Below are 22,446 nucleotides of genomic sequence, written 5' to 3' on the forward strand. Positions count from 1 at the left end.
CTTGGGCTGAGCGTTTAAAATAAGCCCAGCAGCATTTAGCTGCCCGAATTACTTGGGAGTGTGACACTATCCGGCTAACAGCCTACTCTCAACTAAACAACACCCAGTGCGCAATACGCACCCCCCTCAAACTCCAGTTCCCGCGCCAAAACTCCTCTGTTCCAACAGCTCTAACAAACTAACAACCACCGGCTTCCACATCACGCCTTCCTCGCACTCTCTCTCTCTTTCTCTCTCTCTCCCTCTTCATTTTCAAACCCCAAGAAAACTCCCTCCAAAGAAAGCTCCAAGAAGCCATGGCGGCGTGCTTCTTTCTCTCCCTTGCCGCCATCCTCTTCACCCTCTCTCTCCTCCCCGGAAGCACCTCGCTTTCCACCACAGTCGGTGCCACCTACTCCGCCAGCACCGCCGCAACCTACGCCGCCCCTCCCGCCGTCGACCGCGTTGCCCACGCCGTCTCCTCCCTCGGCCTCTCCGCGCTACGACTCGACGCCTCCGACCCCGCCATGGTCCGCGCCTTCCTCTACTCCAACACCTCCCTCCTCCTCACCATCCCCAACAAGCTCGTCCCGCCCCTCGCCGCAAACCGCTCCAACGCCCTCCGCTGGCTCTACATCCACGTCATCCCCTTCTACCCCCGCACCAAAATTTCCACCATCTCCGTCGGCAACGACCTCCTCGAGTCCTCTCCGAACTTCTCCACCTTCCTTCTTCCCGCCATCCGCAACGTTCAACTCTCCCTCAAAGACCTCGGCATCCAAAAGATCTCCGTCTCGACCACCTTCTCCTTCATCAACGTCATCACCACGGCGTTCCCGCCTTCCAATGCCCAGTTCCAAGAACCGGCCGTTGACACCGTCATCAGGCCCCTCCTCCAGTTCCTCCACGACACCAATTCCTCGTTCTTGATCAACCTCTACCCCTACAATCTGTACAAGATGCGCAGCGAGATACCGATCGGGTTTCCCCTGTTTCAGGAGCACCCATTCGGATTCCGAGACGACCTCACCACCGGCGTCCGGTACCGGAACCTCTTCGACATGATGGTCGACGCCGTCATCAGCGCCATGGCTGTCGCAGGATACGAGAACATTCCGGTGATCGTGACCGAGACTGGGTGGCCCAGCTTCAGCACCGACCCGGCCGAAATCGACGCCAACCCGGTTTACGCCGAGATGTACATCAAGGGGCTTTTGTGTCATTTGAGGTCCGGAAAGGGAACGCCGCTGAGGAGAGAAGGGGTTTCCGAGACGTACATTTACGAGCTGCTCGACAAGCAAGTGAAGCAGGGGCGCAATTGGGGGATTCTTTACCCAAATTTGACCAGCAAGTACAAGGAGATTCAGTATTCTGGGTCCGATTGCGGAGGTTTCTTTGATATCTTGATCATGGCGGTTGGGCAACTCTTGGTGTTTGCATTACTTGCCTGGTAATGTTGCTTTTCCGATTCAGTTGCTTAATTTCATTACTGGGTAGCTCGATTTGTTGATTCTTGGAGGGTTCTTAGAGATCTTTGATCCGCACAGTCGACTGTGAATTGGGTTCAATTACTTGCTTTGATTAGTAGGTGACTAGCACAGTTTTCGATTCATGGAGGTGGTGTTGCTAATTACTTAATTGGGTATATGAAGAAACTGTTGTTGATTACTTAACTGGTAATTTTGATTCTTGGAGATGGTCTTGGGGATTCAATTTGTTCAGTTTGGATTGCTGCTCAAAGGAATTGCTGTTTTTGTACTCTGTTTTTAGGGTATTTTGAATACGAAATGGTGGTTGTGATGAAGCCAATTGAACTACTAGTCTTCTTGTGATGAACAGATTTTAGTGGATGTTTTTGCAGAGAAAATCGATGTTTGGATGGTTTGAATTTTTAATCTCAAAACTGAAAGTTAGCATCTTGGTTGGCTGCAATGTTTAATTGAAGATTTGTTGTGTGATTGTTGCAAGTTTCATGCTTTAGTTTCTTTTGAGATGATTGAATTCTGCAGATGCAATTAGTTTCTGCAGATTGAATTGGATTGAGAATTTGGGTGTCATAAGTTCTGCTGATTGAATTGAAAATTTAATGGACCCTTGTCTAGTAGTAGGTAAATGAAAAATGACTAGCATCCTGTAAAGTCTGCCTAATTTGAAAATTTAACGAAAAGCTCCCGCTATTATTCATTTTAATGAAAAACCACATTTTTACACTAAAAAGTCAATCATTTTACCCTTTATTTTATCTTTATCGTTAAAATTCAAAGTTTTCAAACTTTTTTCATTAATTTTCCTATAAAAATAATGTATAAAAACCAATAACATGCAAAAGAAAAAAAAAATAATGACACGATTATTCGTAAAAGTGAAGAGAATTATTATTTTATTAGTACAATATAATTGAAAACGAAAATGATGTTTCAAATTAATGAGCACAATAGGTCAAATATATTATAAATACAAATTTCGAATTGCATAATATGTTGTGCCCAAGATTGCTAAACCTAATCCATACCCAACCCAAATCAAGAAAATAAAGCTAATTTCACCCTAAAAATTAGAAAAGGTGAACAAATTGGACCTCCAAAAATCCAAAGAAGATGATAATATCAGAAATGAGAGAGGATCCTCGCCGGATTCTTATTGTATATACCGTAAGATTTCTGAAAATCCTCCAACCACGTCCGTCCATCGTACATATTATATTACAAAACCCAAAAACAGAATCCCTCGAGGATCCTTCTGGATCAGAAATGGGCATGGTGGACCGACTGTGATAATTGTTTGACCATGGTTCTTGCTTGGGCCGATTACAAAACCCAAAAAGAATAATAAAAAAATTCGGATTGTGCGCCGTCGTTTTCACGTTTCAGAAACACTCAGAGAGTGAGAGAGAGAGAGGGAGAGAGAGAGAGTCTTCTGCTTTTTCGTCGTCGTCGTCGTCTTCTTCTTGTGGAAGGTAAAGGGTAAAGGGTATGGTGTGAAACTGCAAAGAAGGAACTCCGGCCCTCTTTAAATCCCAGGTATGAATTATGTACCCTCTTTCGATTTCGATGCAATTTTTTAATATTTTGTTTTAGCATGCGATCGCCAACGCATTGTAGATTCACGGAGGTTGTTTCAAATGCGAATTTTGTCACTTCAATTGAGCTTTTCTGTATGAACACTCTAATTGCATCGTATGGGTTTATATTTATTTGCTTCAGTTTTAATTGCATTTCGAGTTTTTCACTTTTGTTTTCTGCTTATTTTTTGCATTTAACTGTATAAAGTTAGAGACTTGAATTATGAATCTAATCCTTATACTCGTTAAGGTTATCAACAATAAATCAACTGCAAATTATGTAGTTTTGGCAAAAAAGGTTGCTCTTTATTTGGACTGCAAAATAATTTGAAGAAAATTAATGGGGTTTTTCATAATTACAATGCTGCTTTGGTGTTGACGTTTGCCCAAATTATCCAGCTCGTCTGGAAGCTTTTAAAATGACTGCAAATGCTTTTGGAACCAATCCTTAATAAAAATGCAAGTGAATCCTGGAAAAGCACTTGAAGTGCTTCATGCAAGAAGCACATAAGAAACCCAAAAACACTTTCACCAAAAGTGCTTTCAGTCATTTTAAAAGCACTTCCATACAAACCCTTCATTTCCTTTTTTCATGTTAAATACATTGGGGTTTTAACTTTTTTGTTTTGAGGTAACAAATTTCGCATTGTATCGTGTTCATGCCTATGAAAAATGTCAGAGAAATTGGAATTGATAAAGGATGTATAGCTCAACAAGATCAAAAGCTATCTGGACTCCGGGGCACCGGAAAGTATTCTTTGATCTTTGTCTAGAAGAGGTGGACAAAGGGAATAAGCCGGGTACACACTTTACTAAGGAGGGTTGGAGGAATCTCATCCAAGGGTTCTACGAGCAGACGGGTTTAAGGTACACCAAGAAGCAAATGAAGAATCATTGGGATTTCACCAAGAAGCAATGGAAAGTTTGGGTTAAGCTCATCGCCGAGAGTAGTATGAAGTGGGATCCTACGACCAATCAATTTGGTGCTAGTGCAGAAGAATGGGCTCACTACATACAGGTAATGCTAATTTATTTACAGCAGCTAATGTTATGCATTTGAAGAACGATGCTATAGAGGTTTTTCGTGATTTCAGATTTGTAATTGCGAGTGCTTTGTCTCAGGTGAACCCCGAAGCTGCACAGTTTCAGCATAAGGAAATCCCGTGCCCTGACCTATTGGAAATCCTTTTTGTTGGCACTACGGATTCTGGGGACATGGAGCCTTGTGATTCTCAGAGGAAGCAAAGCAATAGCTCGGACAACTCCTTTCTGCACTCAGAAGAACAAGATTTGGTGACTGTGGAGCTGGGAGAGGAGCATATTTCAAACGCTGTTCCATTAAGGAGTTACGTGGCTCAGTCTGAACACCGTCTAACAACTGCAAGTGAGCAGAGCATATCTAGCTCATCCCATTCAAAGGCAAAGGCCGTTTGGTCGCCTGCATCCCACGGTGTATTTATTGATCTATGTCTAGAAGAGACATTGAAAGGGAACAAACCTGGGACACATTTTACCAGGGACGCTTGGAGGACTATTGTTGAATCATTTAACCAAAAAACTGGCCTTATGTATGATAGGTTGCAGTTGAAGAATCATTGGGATGTCACCAAGGAACAATGGAGAATCTGGTGTAAGCTAATTGGCACAACTAGTATGGGTTGGAATCCGAACACCAGACGATTTGGAGCAAATGATGAAGATTGGGCCAATTACTTAGAGGTATGGTATACAACTGCCAGTAACTATTTCTACAAAGTTGGAAACTAGGAAGATTATGAATGATTTCGGGTTCTTAAATCATGTTGGTTTTGTTTTGTTACAGACCGACCCTGAAGCTGCTTCATTCCGCTTTAAGGAACCTCAATGCGCCGACAAACTGGAAATCATATATGATGGAACAATTGATACCGGAGAGACAGAGCCTCCTGCTAGGCGTAGGAAGTACAACGATAACTTGAGTACATCCGTTTTGCATATAGAAGAAGATGGAGGCATAGCGAATCAAGAGGAGAACAACGTTGGGCAACTGGATGCTGTAACATTTGCTTTTGCACAAGGCAAGCCCACTTATAGCATCGGGGAGTGCATCAACTGCCTTGATGCCATGGAGGAAGTGGAACAAGGAAGTGATCTCTATTTGTTTGCTTTAGATGTATTCCTGAAAAGGGAGTACAGAGAAATATTTCTTCAACTGAAAAGGCCTAGTGTAAGAATTGCTTGGTTGCAGCGGCTGCAATCCGTCAGCCCGCCTTTGTTCTAGGATGTTTCTTGTCTCTTGGATTTCACTTGTTCATTGAAAGGTAGCTGATTTCTTTCATCATTTACGGGTTTTTTTTCATCGTCACTCGATTAAGTAAGTGCACATATTTAGGCAAACTTAAGCAACACATGAAGAGCGATTACCAATAATTATACTGGAACTTTTTTACAAGAGAATACACAGAGCAGAACTGAGGCTATTTACATGGCTGTGGAGAGTTCAGATCAGAAATCTCCTGAAAATCTGTATGGAATGCAAATATCAATGGTGCCAACATGGAAAAACAACTTTTTTGGTGTATGTGTGTATAAGCGATATTCTACTTAAACTAGTCTAAACGGCAGAGGAATTTAAATTCGGGTGTATACGGGAGAGCACATTCGCTCTAGGCAATGCGGCGACGCCCACCCACATCTGTATGTATGTCCTCAATTTGATGTGAAAAATTGTAATAAATTGGGTTTGGAAGCTTGAAAATCCGCTCGCCTGAAAATGGACTTCTTAGAGCATCCATGTGACTGCTTACGGAGGCTATAACGCGGAAGCCTTCTCTCTGCATCGCGTCCCTTCGTTTGGAGAAGTAGTCATGGCTCTCCATATGCAATTCATCTTCCGATCTGCCGAAAACAGAACGACCAATCAGAACTCAGAAACCTCCAACTAATTTTACCTAAAAGACAACAGAAAGAAGGGGCATTTGGATAGTAACAAATACCTCATAATCAGTGAAGACCAAGCTCTATATCCTGCAGATATAAGATCCTCTATGGAAGAATTTCGCTCCGCCTCCGGTTTTCTTGAGAGCAGAATCAAAGGCCAACCACCAGCATGAAGTTCCATATATAATCTCAGAAGAAACATCTGCTTCAGATGCTTTGCCTCTTCCACAAAATCACTACCACCATACTGATCATATCTGTGCACAAGGAAACGGGATAGCTCGAAAGCCGGAACTATGGAAGAACAGATGCTTCAAGGACTAAAAGGAGATTAAATTACCGGTGCAGTCTACGATTTGAAGAAAGAATGTCATCTATGTCGATCAAGACCACGTCGAGACCATCGTGCGTTGGGGTAATGCTGCTGAGATAATTCTGAATCATCGACACGGTAGAATTTAAGTCTCTTGCGTATTGACCTTCTTTGATGTACTGAAGGGCAACAACCCTGCACATTGAAGGGAAGCGATCTGCTTCAACGGCGTTGAGTTCCATATGCAGAGAGAAGATCTGGCAGTGATTGTAATCGAAACTCGGTTTCTGAGTCTCAACGACTCCATGGCTCTTACTTTCGCAAGACTGCAGCATTACAGTCAGTGCAATCAGCAAGGTGATCAATAAGACCCCAACAGCTACAAGTGCACCAATGAAGATTGCCGTAGCAAAAGACGACATGTAGAACCCCGTCTCCATGGCATAACTGCTTGCCCTCTCTGTGTCCACGAAATGGAACAGTATCAATAGTTGATTAATTAAAAGCTCAACATGCTTCTGATTATATGAACGAAGGCCTCGGGGCTTGTTTGGTGCCTAGGGTTGGATTGAATAACTCGTATGTCATACGTTTCTTCCTTCAACATGTACTAAATCTATAGATCTTAGACACCAAACGAGGCCTAAAGATACAACATTTCACTGGGCTACCGGCTAACAAAAGCACTTGTAAAAAAACGCTTATGAGCAGAAACGCTTCCTACGATCTGAAGAATGTTATCACATACCTGAACCTCCACCCGAAAGACTCTGGGCGGAGTACTCGCGCTCCATATGACGTCCATAGGCAGACATGGTTAAAATCCAAGACGAATCACCAGCTCAATTATTCTGCAGAACAACTCCAGGTCCCTTCCTGTTCACAGAAGGATCACCTGCAACCTACAAAGGTGACATTAAACATCATGACAACGCAACAGCCACCATAACCACTTCCCAGATTCTCAAATTATTCGAGGAAAACACCGCGAAAAACGCTAAATTTACAAAAGAAACCTCATTCTCTAAATCTGATACTTACAGTTTTTCAGATGCACCCCTTAAAGCCAGCTTGTTCATTGTTCAGTTGAATCTCATCATATTCCGGAATCCACCGTTCAACTATATCCAGTTAGACCAAATCCAATCAAAACATCACTTTCAAGAAAAAATACAATAATAAATATATATAAAAAAGCATGAGTTGCGTCGGGAGTTGGGACAAGTAAGACCATCTGCTGATTTGCAGATCATTTAACCAATCCAATATTATTTTCCACAATTTTTACATTTTGGCCCCAAAGGGAAATCAAGGAAACCGATAATACAAGTTGACCGCCCTAATCAGATGATATTTAATTAAATAACTGAAGCTACAGGGAGGGGGAGAGAGAGATATATAGAATACCAGAGAGAGAGAGAAACATTGGATTGGAGAGATTGTGTGACAAGGCAGCTCTCTCTTCCTCTGTCGTGTTCTTGGAGATGGGGGAGAGAGAGAGACTTGAAGAAGTTTCCTTTGTTAAAATTAGCAATCATTATGATTATGATTTTACTGTTTTACAGGTGCCATGAACCAGAGCGTACTTGTCAAACAAAGAAACACTCTACTAGGTACACTTTTGTAATTAGCTGTCGAATTCAAACTCATCGTATAACTTTTCACTTATAAGTTACAAGTGAAAAAATAACATTAGACCGTATTTAATTAGTGTAATTTTTCTAATCATTGACACTTTTGCCATAAATATCACGGTCTAGATTGTACGTATACGTATATATTTTCCACTTACTTGTTACTTTGTTAGTGGGAGATCTCATGTTTTACTCGGTGAGTTTGTTACATAATTATAGTTGACCATATCTCATCTTCTCATATTTGATATATACCACCACTCAAATGTTAGAATTCAAATTTGAGTTTTGAGTCCTCTTGGGCTCTGGAATGGTGGACTACCGCGCAAGAACCACCAGCTGGTTCCTTCTTAGGAAAACGAAAAAATTGAGTTTGAGCTAAATGCTTGAATTTTCTTTTTTGAACAAATGATATTTTTTACTCTAAAAGAAAGGGGTGGGCTTAATTTCACAATGCGATAACAATAATGTGGTTTAAATTCGATTTTGGTAAGAATCGAGTCTAAGATTTCTTATTTAGAAATAAAAAGAAATATTATATTATTAAATGACGAGTCTAAATCCTTGAATTGAATAATGAAAAGTTATATTTTGTGTTTTACTATATATGACTTTTGTTGGTAAGGTTTGAGAAATCATAATCTTTTGTGGTTGTGGGCCAGTTAAGGAGAATTTGCTACCAAACCGACTCTTAAATTAATTAATCTTAATTAATGGTTTTAGTTCCATACTTATCATTAAAAAGATGCATTTGCTATTGGCTCTGAAACATTATTGTATAAATGCCAACTGTCTGACATGTCCAGCCATCCCTACACGATTTTCATATCCAGATGAGCATCATCCAATATTATATTATACAGATCAGAATGAACTATATATAATATTCTTGTCTTGACATTTGTCGTGATTCGATAGGTCACCAAAAAATTGAGCCATGTAATGTTTGATTCTCTTATCAGCCACAATAAGCACTTTTCCCGTGAGCACTTAAATTTTGAAGAAGCACTTTTATTGCTTCACGGCCAAGTGACAGGCCAGTTCTTCAACTGCTACAACATATTACTAGGTAATTGGTTTCTTCCTTCGGTTAGTTTCTCCAAATCGTCCTCAAGAACACCATTTTTTTTTCAATTATCTGTATGTAAATTTGGTTAAATATAAAAGATTTAGCACTAAGTACACTTTAAACTCATCAATTAAAGAGAACTTCAATGCGTACTTCATGATCACCCACCTAAATTTAGTATAGATGATTGAATTGGAATTGATAAATAACTATTTTCAAGGAATGATGAAAGAAGAAATGAAAATTCTTGTTGCGGACAATTTTGCTAACATGGGATTGTCTTCTCCATCTTTAATTTGGCATGATTCTCCTCCGATGGCGGTTCGTGCTGCCCTGTTTTCAGACTATGTTAGCTTGCTTAGTTACCGCTTATCAAATTAATGTGCATGTCAGCATCCAGGTTTGTCTCATTTTTTTTTCCCCTAACTTTACGGGGTTGTTTGACTTGTTTTGCAGGTTTAGACCTTTAGGTTTGGTTTTAGAGGGGTTAGGTTTCATGTCCCCCCCTTCCCTCTTTTCTTTGTATATTTCTCGTTTTTTGTTTCTAGAAGGGTAAGGTTTATGTCCTCCCTTCTTTTTTGTGTATTCCTTTTTATTGTCTCTGTTTTTTTAGGGGTAAGGTTTATGTCCCCCCTATCTAGGTGTAACTTTTTTTTTCGTTATCAATAAAATTATCCTCGTACCGTCGAGGTTTCCAAAAAAAAGAAAAAAAAAGAAAAAAAAAAGAAATGAAAATTCTATGACAAACTTGAAGGTAGGAGATAGATAACTCAAGAAGAAAAGTTATCCATTTGCAAGTGGTTTGTAGCTTACGTGGTTAAGAGTCTTCGCTCTTGCATCCAAACGTGTTCATTTCCACTCGTAATTTAGATGAAAATAGTATAGGTTTATCCTATCGTTTGTGAAAAATAGAAATTATCCATATCAATTCTCCCAAAATGAAAGGTTTCGCACAAATAAATTTTCTTCATATCTAATCGTCTTCTAATCCATTTTAAATGAGACATTGTTCTCCTTTACTTTCAAAAATACCTAATTTCGAGGACTATCCGTTACATTCAATCGTCAATACCAATTGAGGCCTAAAGATCCTTTGGACAATACAAACGAATGGGAATAATACGTAAGCAGAACCAAAGGCGGTTGGGCACACACAAACTTACAAACAGTGGGTTACCATATCTCTTGGGAGGAGCAGGGCAGATAGCAGAGCCACAGAACACTTTGTCAGCACATCTACTCGTCGGCCTCCACGTGTCGAAACACCATTTCCCGCCTTATCTGGTATCCCCCAACAAGACAAAGTATACTACCGAAAATTATTGATCAGAATATCAATCTCTGGAGTAGTATTTTCCAAAAGCATGGAGGCCACCATAGCTTGCTGCTCATCCGCCAGGGCGCTCCTGCCGGCTGCCGGCATTTCGACTCACCAGCATTCCACTTCAGTTGTGGCTCCATCTTTCAGCTCCAAGGTTATTAGCATTTCATTTCATTTATGCATGTGTCATCACATAAAACTTAAGGCATCATCACATGGTGTAATTGGAGCTTCCTTGTGACTGCAGGGCCTAAAATCAAGCTCCCTCTTCGGAGAATCACTACGACAAGTGCCACGATCATCGCTCAAGTTTTCTACAACAAAACAGTCCTCCCATGTGACCAAGTGTGAGATCGGCGATAGCCTGGTGAGTTACACAAAAGAACAACTTTTGTTCAACGTAACAATAGTTTGGAAAATGAAAGTTTGTCTAAGCAACATTGAAAATGTAAATTGTGCGAAAATATTTATTGCCACTGTAGGAGGAGTTTCTTGCAAAATGAAAGTTTGTCTAAGCAATATTGAAAATGTAAATTGTGCGAAAATATTTATTGCCACTGTAGGAGGAGTTTCTTGCAAAGGCAACCCCGGATAAGGGACTGATCAGGTTGCTGTTAAGCATGGGAGAAGCATTGAGGACTATATCCTTCAAGGTCAGAACAGCTTCTTGTGGAGGAACAGCCTGCGTTAATTCTTTCGGAGATGAGCAGCTCGCCGTGGATATGCTTGCTGACAAGCTTTTGTTCGAGGTAAGGAAAAGATAAGTTTCGGTTCTTGTTGAGTTTTGGTTTCAATATTTGTTGTATATTTCATTATGAAGATTACAAGAGAGTGAAGACAACTATTTTAGAGAGCCAAAAGAAAGCTACAATAGATTGTAGGATAACTACAAAAACACAATCCCTAAAATCTCCCCTAACAAGTGGAAAAGCAAAAACACAATCCCTAAAATCTGCCCTAACAAGTGGAAAAACAAAAACCAAATTACAAGTAAAGAAACTTTTACAAGCAACTAAGAAAGGTTGACAAAAGGAAGGTAAGGTGAATGACAAGCTATGAAAAGTGAAAGGTTGACAAAAGGAAGGTAAGGTGAATGACAAGCTATGAAAAGTGATGAAAATAGGGTTAAGACCATCACTTTAGCCTATAACCCATCCATATAAATTGGTTTCAATACACCCTCTCAAGCTGGATCAAGGGGATTGATTGATCCAAGCTTGCACAACAAACGCTGAAACTGAGTAGAGTCTAGTGCTTTTGTGAATAAATCAGCAAGTTGATCGTTGCTGTGTGTGAACATGGTGTCTATCACCTTGGATTGAGCTTGAGCACGAATATAATGGCAGTCAACTTCAATATGTTTGGTCATTTCATGGAATACTGGATTGGAGGCAATGTGCATGGTAGCTTGGTTATTACAATACAAGGACATAAGTGCCATGCTTGTGAATCCGAGCTCGGAAAGAAGACCTTTCAACCATATGAGTTCACAGGTTGTTACTGCCATAGCCCTATACTCAGCTTCGGCACTAGATCGAGCAATAACAGTTTGTTTCTTGCTCTTCCAAGTGACAAGGTTCCCTCCAACAAATGTGCAAAAACCTGTTGTGGATTTTCAATCAAGGGCATTTCCAGCCCAGTCAGCATCTGTGTAGGCCAAGATGTGATTTGATCCATTGTTCTTCATAATTATCCCCCTTCCTACTAAGCCTTTGAGATATCGAAGTATTCTCTTGACGATTTCCCAATGAACTAGAGTAGGAAAGTGCATGAACTGACTGGCTAGGCTAACTAAATATGAGATATCAGGCCTAGTAATGGTGAGATAAATAAGTTTCCCAACCATTCGCTGATAAACACTACGGTCCGAGAAAGGTTCACCTTTTTCATGCCACTGAAGTTTGCTAGCTAGGGGTGTCCGAGCTGGTTTATGTTCTATCATATTAGCTTCATCTAGAAGATCGAGAACATACTTTCTTTGATTCAAGAACAATCCCTTTGAAGAGGTAGCCACCTCAATTCCAAGAAAGTATTTCAAGGGCCCCAAGTCTTTAATGAAATTTTTTTGGTGAAGTGATTGCTTAAGCATCTTGATTTCACTTATATTGTCACCTGTAATAATTAGGTCGTCAACATATATAAGCACAACCAATTTGCCAGCAATACCACTTCGAACAAACAAAAAAGAGTTAACATGACTCATTTTGAACCCTGCGGCTTCAAGGACTGAACTAAGCTTCGAATACCAAACTCGAGGGGACTGTTTGAGACCATGTATGGCTTTGTGAAGTTTGCAAACCTTGTTGGGTTCATTTTCTCTTGGATGACCAGGAGGCAACTTCATGTACACTTATTCTTCAAGATCCCCATAAAGAAATGCATTCTTCACATCCATTTGGAATAAGGGCCATGCATTATTGACTACCACAGACAACAATACCCCCACTGTGTTCATTTTGGCAATATGAGCAAAGGTCTCTTTATAGTCAATGCCATAGGTTTGAGTAAAGCCTTGAGTAAAGCCTTTAGCTACTAACCGTGCCTTGTGTCTTTCAATGCTTCCATTGGAGTTGAATTTGGCCTTATATATCCACCTATTTCCCACGACTTTCTTTCCATTTGGAAGATCCACCACACTCCATGTCTGGTTGTCATTCAAAGCTTGAAGCTTTTTAGTCATAGCATCTTGCCACTCAGGCATGCATGTGGCTTCATGAAAATTCCTTGGTTCGAAAGTGTAAGTAACATACTCTTGTAACGTCACTGGTGGATGTCTATCTTGTGTAGGATTTCTTCTTGGTGCACTTATAGCTTGCTGATTTGGTTGAGCTTCTGATGGTCCAGAAGTGCTTGGCACTGCATCAATTACACTCTCAGTGTGTTGAGAATTATCAGTGTTGATATGAGCATGAGTGACTTCATGAATTCTGCTGGAATAGGTAGTGGAAATAGGTCCATAAGATCTTCCATATTAGCATTAGTCTCCAACCCTTTGTGGAAATAAGGTGAATATTCATCAAATCGCACATATCTAGAGACTGCCAGCTTCCCCATGTTAAGGTTGTACACTTTGTAACCCTTTTGAGAACTGGCTTATCCCATAAACACACATTTGACAGCTTGAGGGTCTAGTTTGTCACGATGGAGAGCTTGAATGTGCACATAACAAGTACAACCAAAGGTCCTAAGGTGAGACAAGTTTATAGGCCTGCCCTTCATGACTTCAAAAAGAGATTTAGTATTCAACACCCGAGTTGGCAGTCTATTAATGATGTACGTGGCAGTGAGTAGGGCTTGAGACCAAAATTTCTTAGGAACATTCATTTGGATCATAAGTGATCGAGTCTTCTCCAATAAGTCTCGATTCTTTCTTTCTGTCACACCATTTTGTTGTGGTGTACCAACACAACTAGTTTGATGCAAAATGTCATGATTGCTCAAGTAATTACTCATGTTATTGGAAGTGTACTCGGTACCATTATCTGATCTTAACATATATAACTTAGATGAAAATTGATTGGTGATTAGGTTGTGAAAGTCCTTAAAAACATCAAACAAATCACTTTTAAGTTTTAAAAGATACAACCATGTTACTCTAGAATAGTCATCAATAAATGTAACATAATATCTATACCCATCAAAGAATTCTACAAAGAATTCTATACGAGAAGGACCCCAAATATCTGAGTGAACAAGCTCAAAAAGTTTACTAGTTCTAGAATTAGAGGAAACAAAAGGAAGTCTAGTGGCTTTTGACATTTGACAAGTTTCACACTCCAGTGTGTTTTTACAAAAAAAGGGAAACAACTTGGTCATCACATGTTCTGAGGGATGGACAAGGCGTTGATGCCAGAGTTGGTGTTCTTGAACTTGACTTAAGTTGATATTGAGTTTTTTTGACAAAATTGAACTCATTTGAGAGATAGTAGAGTCCATTCAAGAAGAATCCTTCACCAATCTTCTTCTGAGTAACTCGGTCCTGAAACACAACATTGTGAGGGGAAAATATGGCAAGACAGTCTAAGGTTTTTGTGATTTTTCATATTGACAAGAGCTGAAAAGGAAAAGAAGGTACATAAAGAGCAGTGGAATCAATATGCTCACTTAGCAATCTAATCTTTCCTTTCCCTAGAATAGGTTCCCCTTTCCCATTTGCAACAGATACATGAATTGGATCAATAGTTCTTTGAAAATTGTGGAGACTAGAGGGTTTATTAGTTATATGATCAGTGGCACCAGAGTCAATAATCCAAAAATCATGTGTAACATTTGTATTAAGAGCAGTGGAAATGACACTGATAATACCTGGAATATTGCATTTTGATGTGTTTTCCGAGTCAGCCAAGAATCCAGCAAATTTCCCTAGCATTGCAGTAGGGTTTTCATATGTCATTTCATCAGGTTCAGTGCTTCCTTGCTTCTTTTGAAGAAAAGCAGCAAACTCGTTGATCAAGGACACATGATTTATTGAGAAATTGGCCATCCCATCAGTTGAGGAACAAGCTGAATGAAATGCTTTTGGAATGACTCCTCATTTCCCATCTTTGATCATCTTGCCTTCCCTATTAAACTTAGGCTTTAACTCCGGATGAAGAATCCAACATTTTTCTCTCAAATGTCCCTTCATGTTGCAATAAAAACATTTCCAGTCTGCTTTCTTGCCAAGCACCCTATCACCAGTTGCTTTGTGATTTGTCGTGAAAACCCTAGCCTTAGAGTTGGATTTGGGCTCAACGTTCATCACTCTTCGTCGAGTTTCCTCTCTCTGGATTGCATGACACACACTGGTAAAGGAGGGCAGCTCTTAAGTCATTAACAAGTGACTACGCATGTCTTCATAATCCCAAGCTTGGTAAGAGTTGAAACACCTTGTCTTCATCAGCTCTTTTCAGTAGCACATCGGAATCAGTCGTGTGTGGATGATACATATCGAGTTCATTCCACATGGATTTCATACTTCCAAGGTGTTGAACAAAGGAGTGATCACCTTGCTTTAAACTAGCCACACTCTTCTTCAGTTGAAAGATGTGAACTGAGTTGTTTTGGCTGCCATACATGTCTTTGACAGACTTCCATAGGAGAAGGGAAAACTCTAAGTAACTGAAAAGCTCAGACAATTTTGGCTCCATGAAGTTAAGTATCCAGGACATGACCAGCTGATCAATAGCATGCCATGCATCGTAGGTTGGTGAAGTGGATTCTGGGGGCTCAGAGCTTCCATTAATAAACCCTAACTTCGATCTTCCTCCTAGAGCAAATGACACAACTCTTGACCAAGGAAGGTAGTTGAACTTGTTCAGTAGCACTGAGCATAGTCGTTGATTTGGATTGTTCTCACCCCCTTGGGTTAAGTTTGGGGAGGAGGATGAGGCACTGTCGGCACTAGACACATTTTCTTTTGCCATCTCTATCGATGATGAGCAAATGAAGAAGTAAAAAAAATATGAACAGAGTCAGGACCCTATGGTTCCTGCTATGATACTATGTTGAGTTTTGGTTTCAATATTTGTTGTATATTTCATTATGAAGATTACAAGAGAGTGAAGGCAACTCTTATAGAGAGCCAAAAGAAAGCTACAATAGATTGTAGGATAACTACACAAACATAATCCCTAAAATCTCCCATAACAAGTGGAAAAGCAAAAACACAATCCCTAAAATCTGCCATAACAAGTGGAAAAGCAAAAACCAAATTACAAGTAAAGAAGCTTTTACAAGCAACTAAGAAAGGTTGACAAAAGGAAGGTAAGGTGAATGACAAGCTATGGAAAGTGATGAAAGTAGGGTTAAGACCATCACTTTAGCCTATAACCCATCCATACAAACCGGTTTCAATAGTTCTGCTTGTATTGTTCTGATGAAATTTGAAAGTCATTCTTCCACAAATGCATCAGAATATAGGATTTGTATACTTTCAGGATCAGCAATAAAATTAATGCCTGTTACATTTGGTGCCTTAGGCCTTAAGTTACTCGCACGTCTGCAAATACGCTTGCTCTGAAGAGGTTCCGGAACTCCAAGACATGGGAGGCCCAGTTGAAGGTCAGCAAGTCCTATCTTATAATGAATTGATCTCTGATCTTAAAATTTTTTTTTTCTTGTAACGGAGGATGAGATGATCAAAAGGGTTTAGCCTAATTATCGAATTTGCAATACGAGCAGGTGGATTTAGTGTTGCTTTTGATCCGCTTGATGGCTCCAGCATAGTCGACACAAACTTCACAGTAGGGACAATCTTTGGTGTGTGGCCAGGGGATAAGTTAACTGGGGTAACAGGAAGAGACCAAGTTGCTGCAGCCATGGGGATTTATGGTCCTAGAACTACATATGTTCTTGCTATCAAGGGCTTCCCCGGAACCCACGAGTTTCTTCTTCTTGATGAAGGTATCATTGTAACAATAATTTAATTATTTAAACCTCCCATGTTCCCAAAAAAGAAATAAATGTTCATCAAAAGTATGAGGTGCTCAATCCTGTTGGCTGTAAATCGATATCTCACGTGAATGTCTTGGTCAGGAAAGTGGCAACATGTCAAAGAGACAACAGAGATTGGTGAAGGAAAAATGTTTTCGCCCGGGAATTTGAGAGCCACATTTGACAATCCAGACTATGACAAGGTTTAAAGAGCAATATTATTTCATTACTGCACTACTAATCAGTAGTGAAGCAGATTCATCAAATTTTTGTCAATTTTTTTTTTTGTTTATCAACAGTTGATCAGCTACTACGTAAAAGAGAAGTACACGTTGAGATACACCGGAGGAATGGTGCCAGATGTCAATCAGGTCTTCTCGACTTCCTCTTAATCAAACAAACAGATAACTGCTCATTTGTGTTTGGCAATTAGCACTCTTAAAAGGTTCACCAATTTATGGTTTCTTTGTGTGCAGATAATTGTGAAAGAGAAGGGGGTTTTCACAAACGTGATATCTCCAACTACGAAAGCCAAGCTGAGGCTGTTATTTGAGGTAGCTCCATTAGGGTTGTTGATTGAGAATGCTGGAGGTTATAGTAGTGATGGTCAGCAGTCTGTGCTAGACAAGGTCGTTGTTAACCTTGACGATAGAACTCAGGTTGCTTATGGATCAAAAAATGAGATAATCCGATTCGAAGAAACTTTATACGGATCATCCAGGCTCAAAGGTGTGCCTGTTGGAGCTGCAGCTTAAGCCATGCATTCCTTTCTCGTATAATGGTGCACAAATTTTCCAAAGGTGGTGGAAATGGATCCAAGTTTAATTTAGTATATCGTTATAGTTTGTATTAGGTATATGTGCAGTTGTGCACCTTATTCACCATACTATATATATAGCAACTTGGTGCGTGTTTACAAAGCATTGAAAGGCTTTCAAATTATCTAAAGTAGCAATGTTTACATGTGATTAGCATGATGATTAAGTTGTTGGTCAAATTTGCAGGCTTCGACGAATGTTTTAGTTTGAACACAAGACAGTTACATAGTCCACATCATGTCGAGAGTCACATATTCGCAAAGTAAAGCCTTCAATAATAGCAATCAGATTGATTTTAAGTTGGATGTTCACATTCTAATATGATATTAGAGTGAGTGTGTTTATTTTTTTATTCAATGATATGGCATTTATACGGACAAGAAATTGAACCCTCGAAAAAACAATAAAAAAATAAATTCTAATGACTGTAGTAATCCAAAATTTTGTAAATTCCTAAGTTATGCCTTGAAGTATCCCCTAATAAGATCCAACCCTTTTTGTCTTCCAAAGGTATACATTCCAAGACCATATATTGTTTCATGACATATTCCTTCATGAACAGCTCTGCTTTCATTGGAAATACTGTTCCTACAACCAAGTTGTCTGTCAGGAAACACACAGAAAAGCATGGTATGATTACTACATTCCCTTTTCAATTTTATCCGTATATGAAAACGACGCTATTTTAATCTCTCAAATCATAATATAGCTACAATTTTCTCTTTTCACACTTAATTTCTTGAGGTACTAACTTATGAAAATTTGATTTTGAATTTGCTAAAGTTATTGGTGAAATCATAGAACTCAAAATTCCGGATTTTTTTCTTCAGGCATCTGAGGCCAGAACTGCGAAATGGCGCGGATCAGTGGGGGGCATTGTTGAAGCTCCTATAGACAAAGTGTGGAGCATGGTTTCTCAAACCAAAAGACTAGCCGAATGGATGCCGATGGTTGAGCGCTGCACTGATCTAGCTGGAGAGGAAGGCGTTCCAGGATATGTTCGGTTAGTCTCGGGCTTCATGTTCCCTCAAGACGATGGAGACAGGTCATGGATCAAAGAGAAGTTGGTGTCCATGGACTCATCACAACATAGTTATGCGTACAAACTGGAAGCAAGCAACGTAGGGTTGGATGGGTCTGTAAATTCACTGAAGCTTGTAGATTATGGGGATGAGTCAACCCTAGTTGACTGGTCATTTGAGGTCAACCCCGTTGAAGGTGCACGTGAGGACAGCACTGTAGATTATCTAGGGTTTCTGTATAAGTCTTGCATTAATAGGATTGAAGCTGCTTTAGAAGCAGCATCCAAGAAAGTTTGAGTAGAATGTTATTGTACATGTTTTTGTTTAAGTAAATAAAAAATAAAACTCGCCTTCGCCCATGAGCGGTAGGTCTCGGGTTCGAGACTTGGGAGCAGCCTCTCCATAAATGGGGGTAAGGCTAGCCGACATTCACCTCTCCCAGACCCTGCGTAAAGCGGGAGCCTTGTGCACTGGGTACGACCTTTAAATAAAAAATAAAACTCAACTTTCTGTTTTTTTTTTCTATTCCTTTTGGTACACCTATGCTATATTGAACTGAAATTGTTATGGTTTCAAGGTTGAGGCGGTCTAGCAGCTACCTACTAATTGATCAAACACCAATATTGTTCTTGATTTAACTACCTGTACAGTCCAATTGTGTAACATGCAATTCACACACATAAGAGAGCTCCCTGACAAACATGGAGTTCTTCGGGCTTCCGTTTCGAACAATGTTGTTGGTGCCTTCTTGTATCTGGCATTTGTCGAGTCCTTGATTCGACACTATAAGTTCAGTGTCTTGTTTCAAATTAAGCTCGCATGTATTGATGTTTCAATACTAGCTAGTGTAACATTAACGGCTGGATTATATATGCAGGTGGTCTTCAAGAGCACAACAAATCTTTGTTCTTCGAAGCCCATCGTCACCGTGAATGGGAAGTTCCCCGGACCAGCTCTATATGCAAGGGAAGATATACCGTAATTGTAAAGGTCACCAACCATGTGAATCACAGTGTCACAATCCACTGGTGAGAACTATTCTATTCCCACAAATATACGAGAAATTTTTATGCGAGACTGTTCCTGTCACGTGACAATACTGAGTGACAAAACAATTTAACTAAAAGATGATATACATCCAAATTTAATGACTGATTTTACTTTTTTTTTTTAAATGTTTGTCATTTTTTAACTGAATTACATTGTCATCTTAAAAGTTGATGAAATCCTAATAAATTAATCATATAATTTTGGTAATGGAAGGCATGGGGTGAAGCAACTTGGAACAGGTTGGCCAGAAGGGCCAGCATATATCACACAATGGCCCCACAAAACCTGGCCAAAACTATATCTACAATTTCACACTTACAGGCCGAAGAGGCACACTTCTTTGGCATGCACACGACTCTTGGCTAAGGGCCGCTCTACACGATGATATGGTCATATTGCCTAAGAGAGGCACTCCTTACCCCTTTCACACACCTGTGAGGAAAATTTATCATCACGGGTAAGTTGAGGCGGTTCCGGTCGCAATATGTTGCACTATTGTCCAATTTAATATGTCTAGTCTCAACATTCACTAGCTCACAATATAGTGGCAAGGAAATTGGTCCAATTTTATTGACATAGTCAAGTCTAGGCCGAGCGGCCAAACAAGGTCTACTGATTGCAGCTAAATGGTGGAAATCAGATGTTGAAGCTGTGGTCAATCAATCTATATAGTCTGGCCTGCCACCAAATGTCTCGGATGCACACACCATCAGTGGCCATGCCGGACCTTTTCCTGGTTGCTCTTCTCAGGGTACTGAAATGGGGGGCTACACTTTACATGTTGAAAGTGGCAAGATCTACTTGCTACGAATCGTGAACGCCCCGCTGAATGATGACTTGTTCTTCAAGGTAGCCGGGCACAACCTAACAGTTGTAGAAGTCGATGCCTCCTACACTAAGCCGTTCCAAACTGACACAATATTCATGAGTCCAGGCCAAATCACAAATGCAACTCTAACAGCAAACCAGGGCATTGGCAAGTCCTTCATAGCAGCCTCTCCTGCCAACGTCCCATTAACCATAGAATATTCGCTTTTTTCACTTCTGTTGGTGTAAATCCATGTGCTACCTGTGTCAATGGGAGCAAACTAGTAGCTGCCATGAACGATGTTAGCTTTATGATGTCTCCCTTCTTCAAGCGTATTACTACAACATAAAGGGAGTCTACACTCAATTTTCCGGCAAACCCTCCAAATCCTTTCAATTACACTGGCATATCTCCGGTGAACATTCAGACCACAAACAGGACAAGACTATACCGGCCGGAGTACAAATTCGACTCTTCAGATTGTGCTAGATACAAGGCTGTCATATCACCAGAGAGCCATCCAACACATTTCCATGGACTTCCCCGATTCATTGTTTCTCCTATTCCAAGTAGCATGCTAACAATTTTTACAAATGAATTGTAATTTATTAGAAATTTATTGTTTTTGGTGAACGGTAGGTATTTGGTTTCTGCATTGTCACCTGGAAGTTCACACAACATGGGGGCTTAAGATGGCATTCACAGTGGAAAATGGCGAAGGACCAAATGAGTTCATGTCGCCACCTCCGACTGATCTTCCAACTTTCTGGATTTTCCGACCCGAGCGGCTTTCAAATTGAGGACTGAGGCTCTACACATGAGAAGAGTGTGCAGGGTAGAATATGAACTGGATTGAGAAGCAACAATAGGGAGGAAAATAGAATAAGAGCATTATTTTGTAAAATGACCTTAAAAAAAAAGTAATATTTTGTAAAAATGACCTTAAAAATATAAACGCGCCAGATAGGGGTCGAACCTATGACCTTCTGCTTAGGAAACAGACGCTCTATCCACTGAGCTACAGGCGCTTGTTGATAGGCATTGCGGTTGAGCTATATTTAATGGATCCAAGTGAGTTGGCCAAAGGAAAACAAACAAATAATTGAAAATTGAGAGTGACAAACCATTTGTGTCCTCCAACACACCATTGTTTATTATTGACTTATTCAATTTGATAGTAAAAAATAAAAATAGTATAGTATTTTTATGAAAAGTTGGAACCGTGGTAGCTAATTTGTTTGGTATACCAATAAAAAAAAAGGAAAACTAATGAAAAGAGCTAGAAAACTTTGAGTTTTAATGATAAGGACAAAATAAAGGGTAAAGTGAATAGTACCAGGATTGACTTTTTAGTGTAAAAATGTGGTTTTTCGTTAAAGTGAACAGTACCGGGTACTTTTCGTTAAAGTTCCCATAAAAAAAAGTCAAACTGCATCGTATTGGTTTTATGTGGTTTGATTCCACTGTAATTTTGAGCTTATGTAAATGTATCAGACCGAACATCCACTTGTATATTTATCTGTATATTGTTTATACATGTAGTACTACAATAGGCTGATAACTAAAAGTGTATGTTCAACTTTGAAGTCGAGTGGGAGTTACGAATAAGGGTTGGTTGAGTTGGTAATGTTCGTTATTTTTGCTATATTAAGACCTATGTTTGGGTCTCGCTGTCGACAATCGTTCTTGATAGGCGATTTGTGAAAACAAAAATAAAAGATTAAAACCCCTCTGTAAGTCCTCAAATAAGCTCGTAGTATGCCATGACCTGAAATGGTTTAGCCTTCCCTCTTCCTTAACCTTTTGTTACCAAAAGAAAAAAAAAGGATGTCGAGTGGGAGTTTAAAGCAGTTGATTTAGTTGTAACTATAATAGTTATTGAGCTTTGAAATTTATGTGCAAGAAAATAAAATATATGTAGCAGTCACAAAATATTTTGTCATAATTAAGCTGATGAAGTTGAAAAATGTAAAAGAAATAAGATTCAACCAAAAGAAAACCATAAAAATTAGGGGTGGACACTTGAAATTGAAAACTA

The 22,446-nt window shown here is 39.8% G+C and overlaps 5 protein-coding genes, 1 non-coding gene and 1 pseudogene across 8 annotated transcripts; 5 read left to right on the plus strand and 2 right to left on the minus strand.

The window, feature by feature from the left end:
• Positions 1-150: 150 nt before the first annotated feature.
• On the plus strand, positions 151-1,850 carry LOC126622021 (glucan endo-1,3-beta-glucosidase 7-like). Its single transcript, XM_050290671.1, has one exon. It carries the CDS (start codon positions 297-299, stop codon positions 1,431-1,433), a length of 1,137 nt encoding a protein of 378 aa, XP_050146628.1. The 5' UTR covers positions 151-296; the 3' UTR covers positions 1,434-1,850.
• Positions 1,851-2,645: 795 nt separating this feature from the next.
• LOC126621981 (L10-interacting MYB domain-containing protein-like) lies at positions 2,646-5,360 on the plus strand. Of its 2 annotated transcripts, XM_050290615.1 has the most exons (4): positions 2,646-2,999; positions 3,720-4,058; positions 4,163-4,759; positions 4,863-5,360. In XM_050290615.1, exons 2-4 carry the CDS (start codon positions 3,741-3,743, stop codon positions 5,298-5,300), a joined length of 1,353 nt encoding a protein of 450 aa, XP_050146572.1. In that variant the 5' UTR covers positions 2,646-2,999; positions 3,720-3,740; the 3' UTR covers positions 5,301-5,360. The 2 variants fall into 2 exon arrangements, with proteins under 2 accessions (XP_050146572.1, XP_050146578.1); XM_050290621.1 differs by lacking the exon at positions 2,646-2,999 and having other exon boundaries at positions 3,010-4,058.
• Positions 5,361-5,417: 57 nt separating this feature from the next.
• On the minus strand, positions 5,418-7,814 carry LOC126622032 (uncharacterized protein At2g39920-like). Of its 2 annotated transcripts, none has more exons than XM_050290685.1 (6): positions 7,680-7,814; positions 7,314-7,393; positions 7,021-7,167; positions 6,300-6,732; positions 6,016-6,216; positions 5,418-5,917 (listed from the first exon to the last, which is right to left on the minus strand). In XM_050290685.1, the coding sequence occupies exons 3-6, from the start codon at positions 7,085-7,087 to the stop codon at positions 5,686-5,688; spliced, it is 933 nt and encodes a 310-aa protein (XP_050146642.1). In that variant the 5' UTR covers positions 7,088-7,167; positions 7,314-7,393; positions 7,680-7,814; the 3' UTR covers positions 5,418-5,685. The 2 variants fall into 2 exon arrangements, with proteins under 2 accessions (XP_050146642.1, XP_050146641.1); XM_050290684.1 differs by having other exon boundaries at positions 7,021-7,174.
• Positions 7,815-10,282: 2,468 nt separating this feature from the next.
• LOC126622012 (sedoheptulose-1,7-bisphosphatase, chloroplastic-like) lies at positions 10,283-17,633 on the plus strand. The gene is made up of 8 exons (XM_050290661.1): positions 10,283-10,450; positions 10,544-10,663; positions 10,860-11,045; positions 16,257-16,338; positions 16,459-16,680; positions 16,813-16,913; positions 17,010-17,081; positions 17,187-17,633. Exons 1-8 carry the CDS (start codon positions 10,340-10,342, stop codon positions 17,463-17,465), a joined length of 1,173 nt encoding a protein of 390 aa, XP_050146618.1. The 5' UTR covers positions 10,283-10,339; the 3' UTR covers positions 17,466-17,633.
• A 153-nt stretch (positions 17,634-17,786) lies between these two features.
• LOC126622058 (uncharacterized) lies at positions 17,787-18,903 on the plus strand. The gene is made up of 2 exons (XM_050290712.1): positions 17,787-18,158; positions 18,359-18,903. The coding sequence occupies exons 1-2, from the start codon at positions 18,156-18,158 to the stop codon at positions 18,845-18,847; spliced, it is 492 nt and encodes a 163-aa protein (XP_050146669.1). The 5' UTR covers positions 17,787-18,155; the 3' UTR covers positions 18,848-18,903.
• Positions 18,904-19,251: 348 nt separating this feature from the next.
• LOC126614756 (laccase-22-like) lies at positions 19,252-21,012 on the plus strand (annotated as a pseudogene).
• Positions 21,013-21,363: 351 nt separating this feature from the next.
• On the minus strand, positions 21,364-21,436 carry TRNAR-CCU (transfer RNA arginine (anticodon CCU)). The gene has a single exon. It is a non-coding gene; the product is annotated as a tRNA-Arg (tRNA).
• Between the last annotated feature and the right edge of the window lie 1,010 nt (positions 21,437-22,446).

The sequence above is a fragment of the Malus sylvestris genome, chromosome 1 (assembly GCF_916048215.2).
Source record: "Malus sylvestris chromosome 1, drMalSylv7.2, whole genome shotgun sequence".
NCBI lineage: Eukaryota > Viridiplantae > Streptophyta > Magnoliopsida > Rosales > Rosaceae > Malus > Malus sylvestris.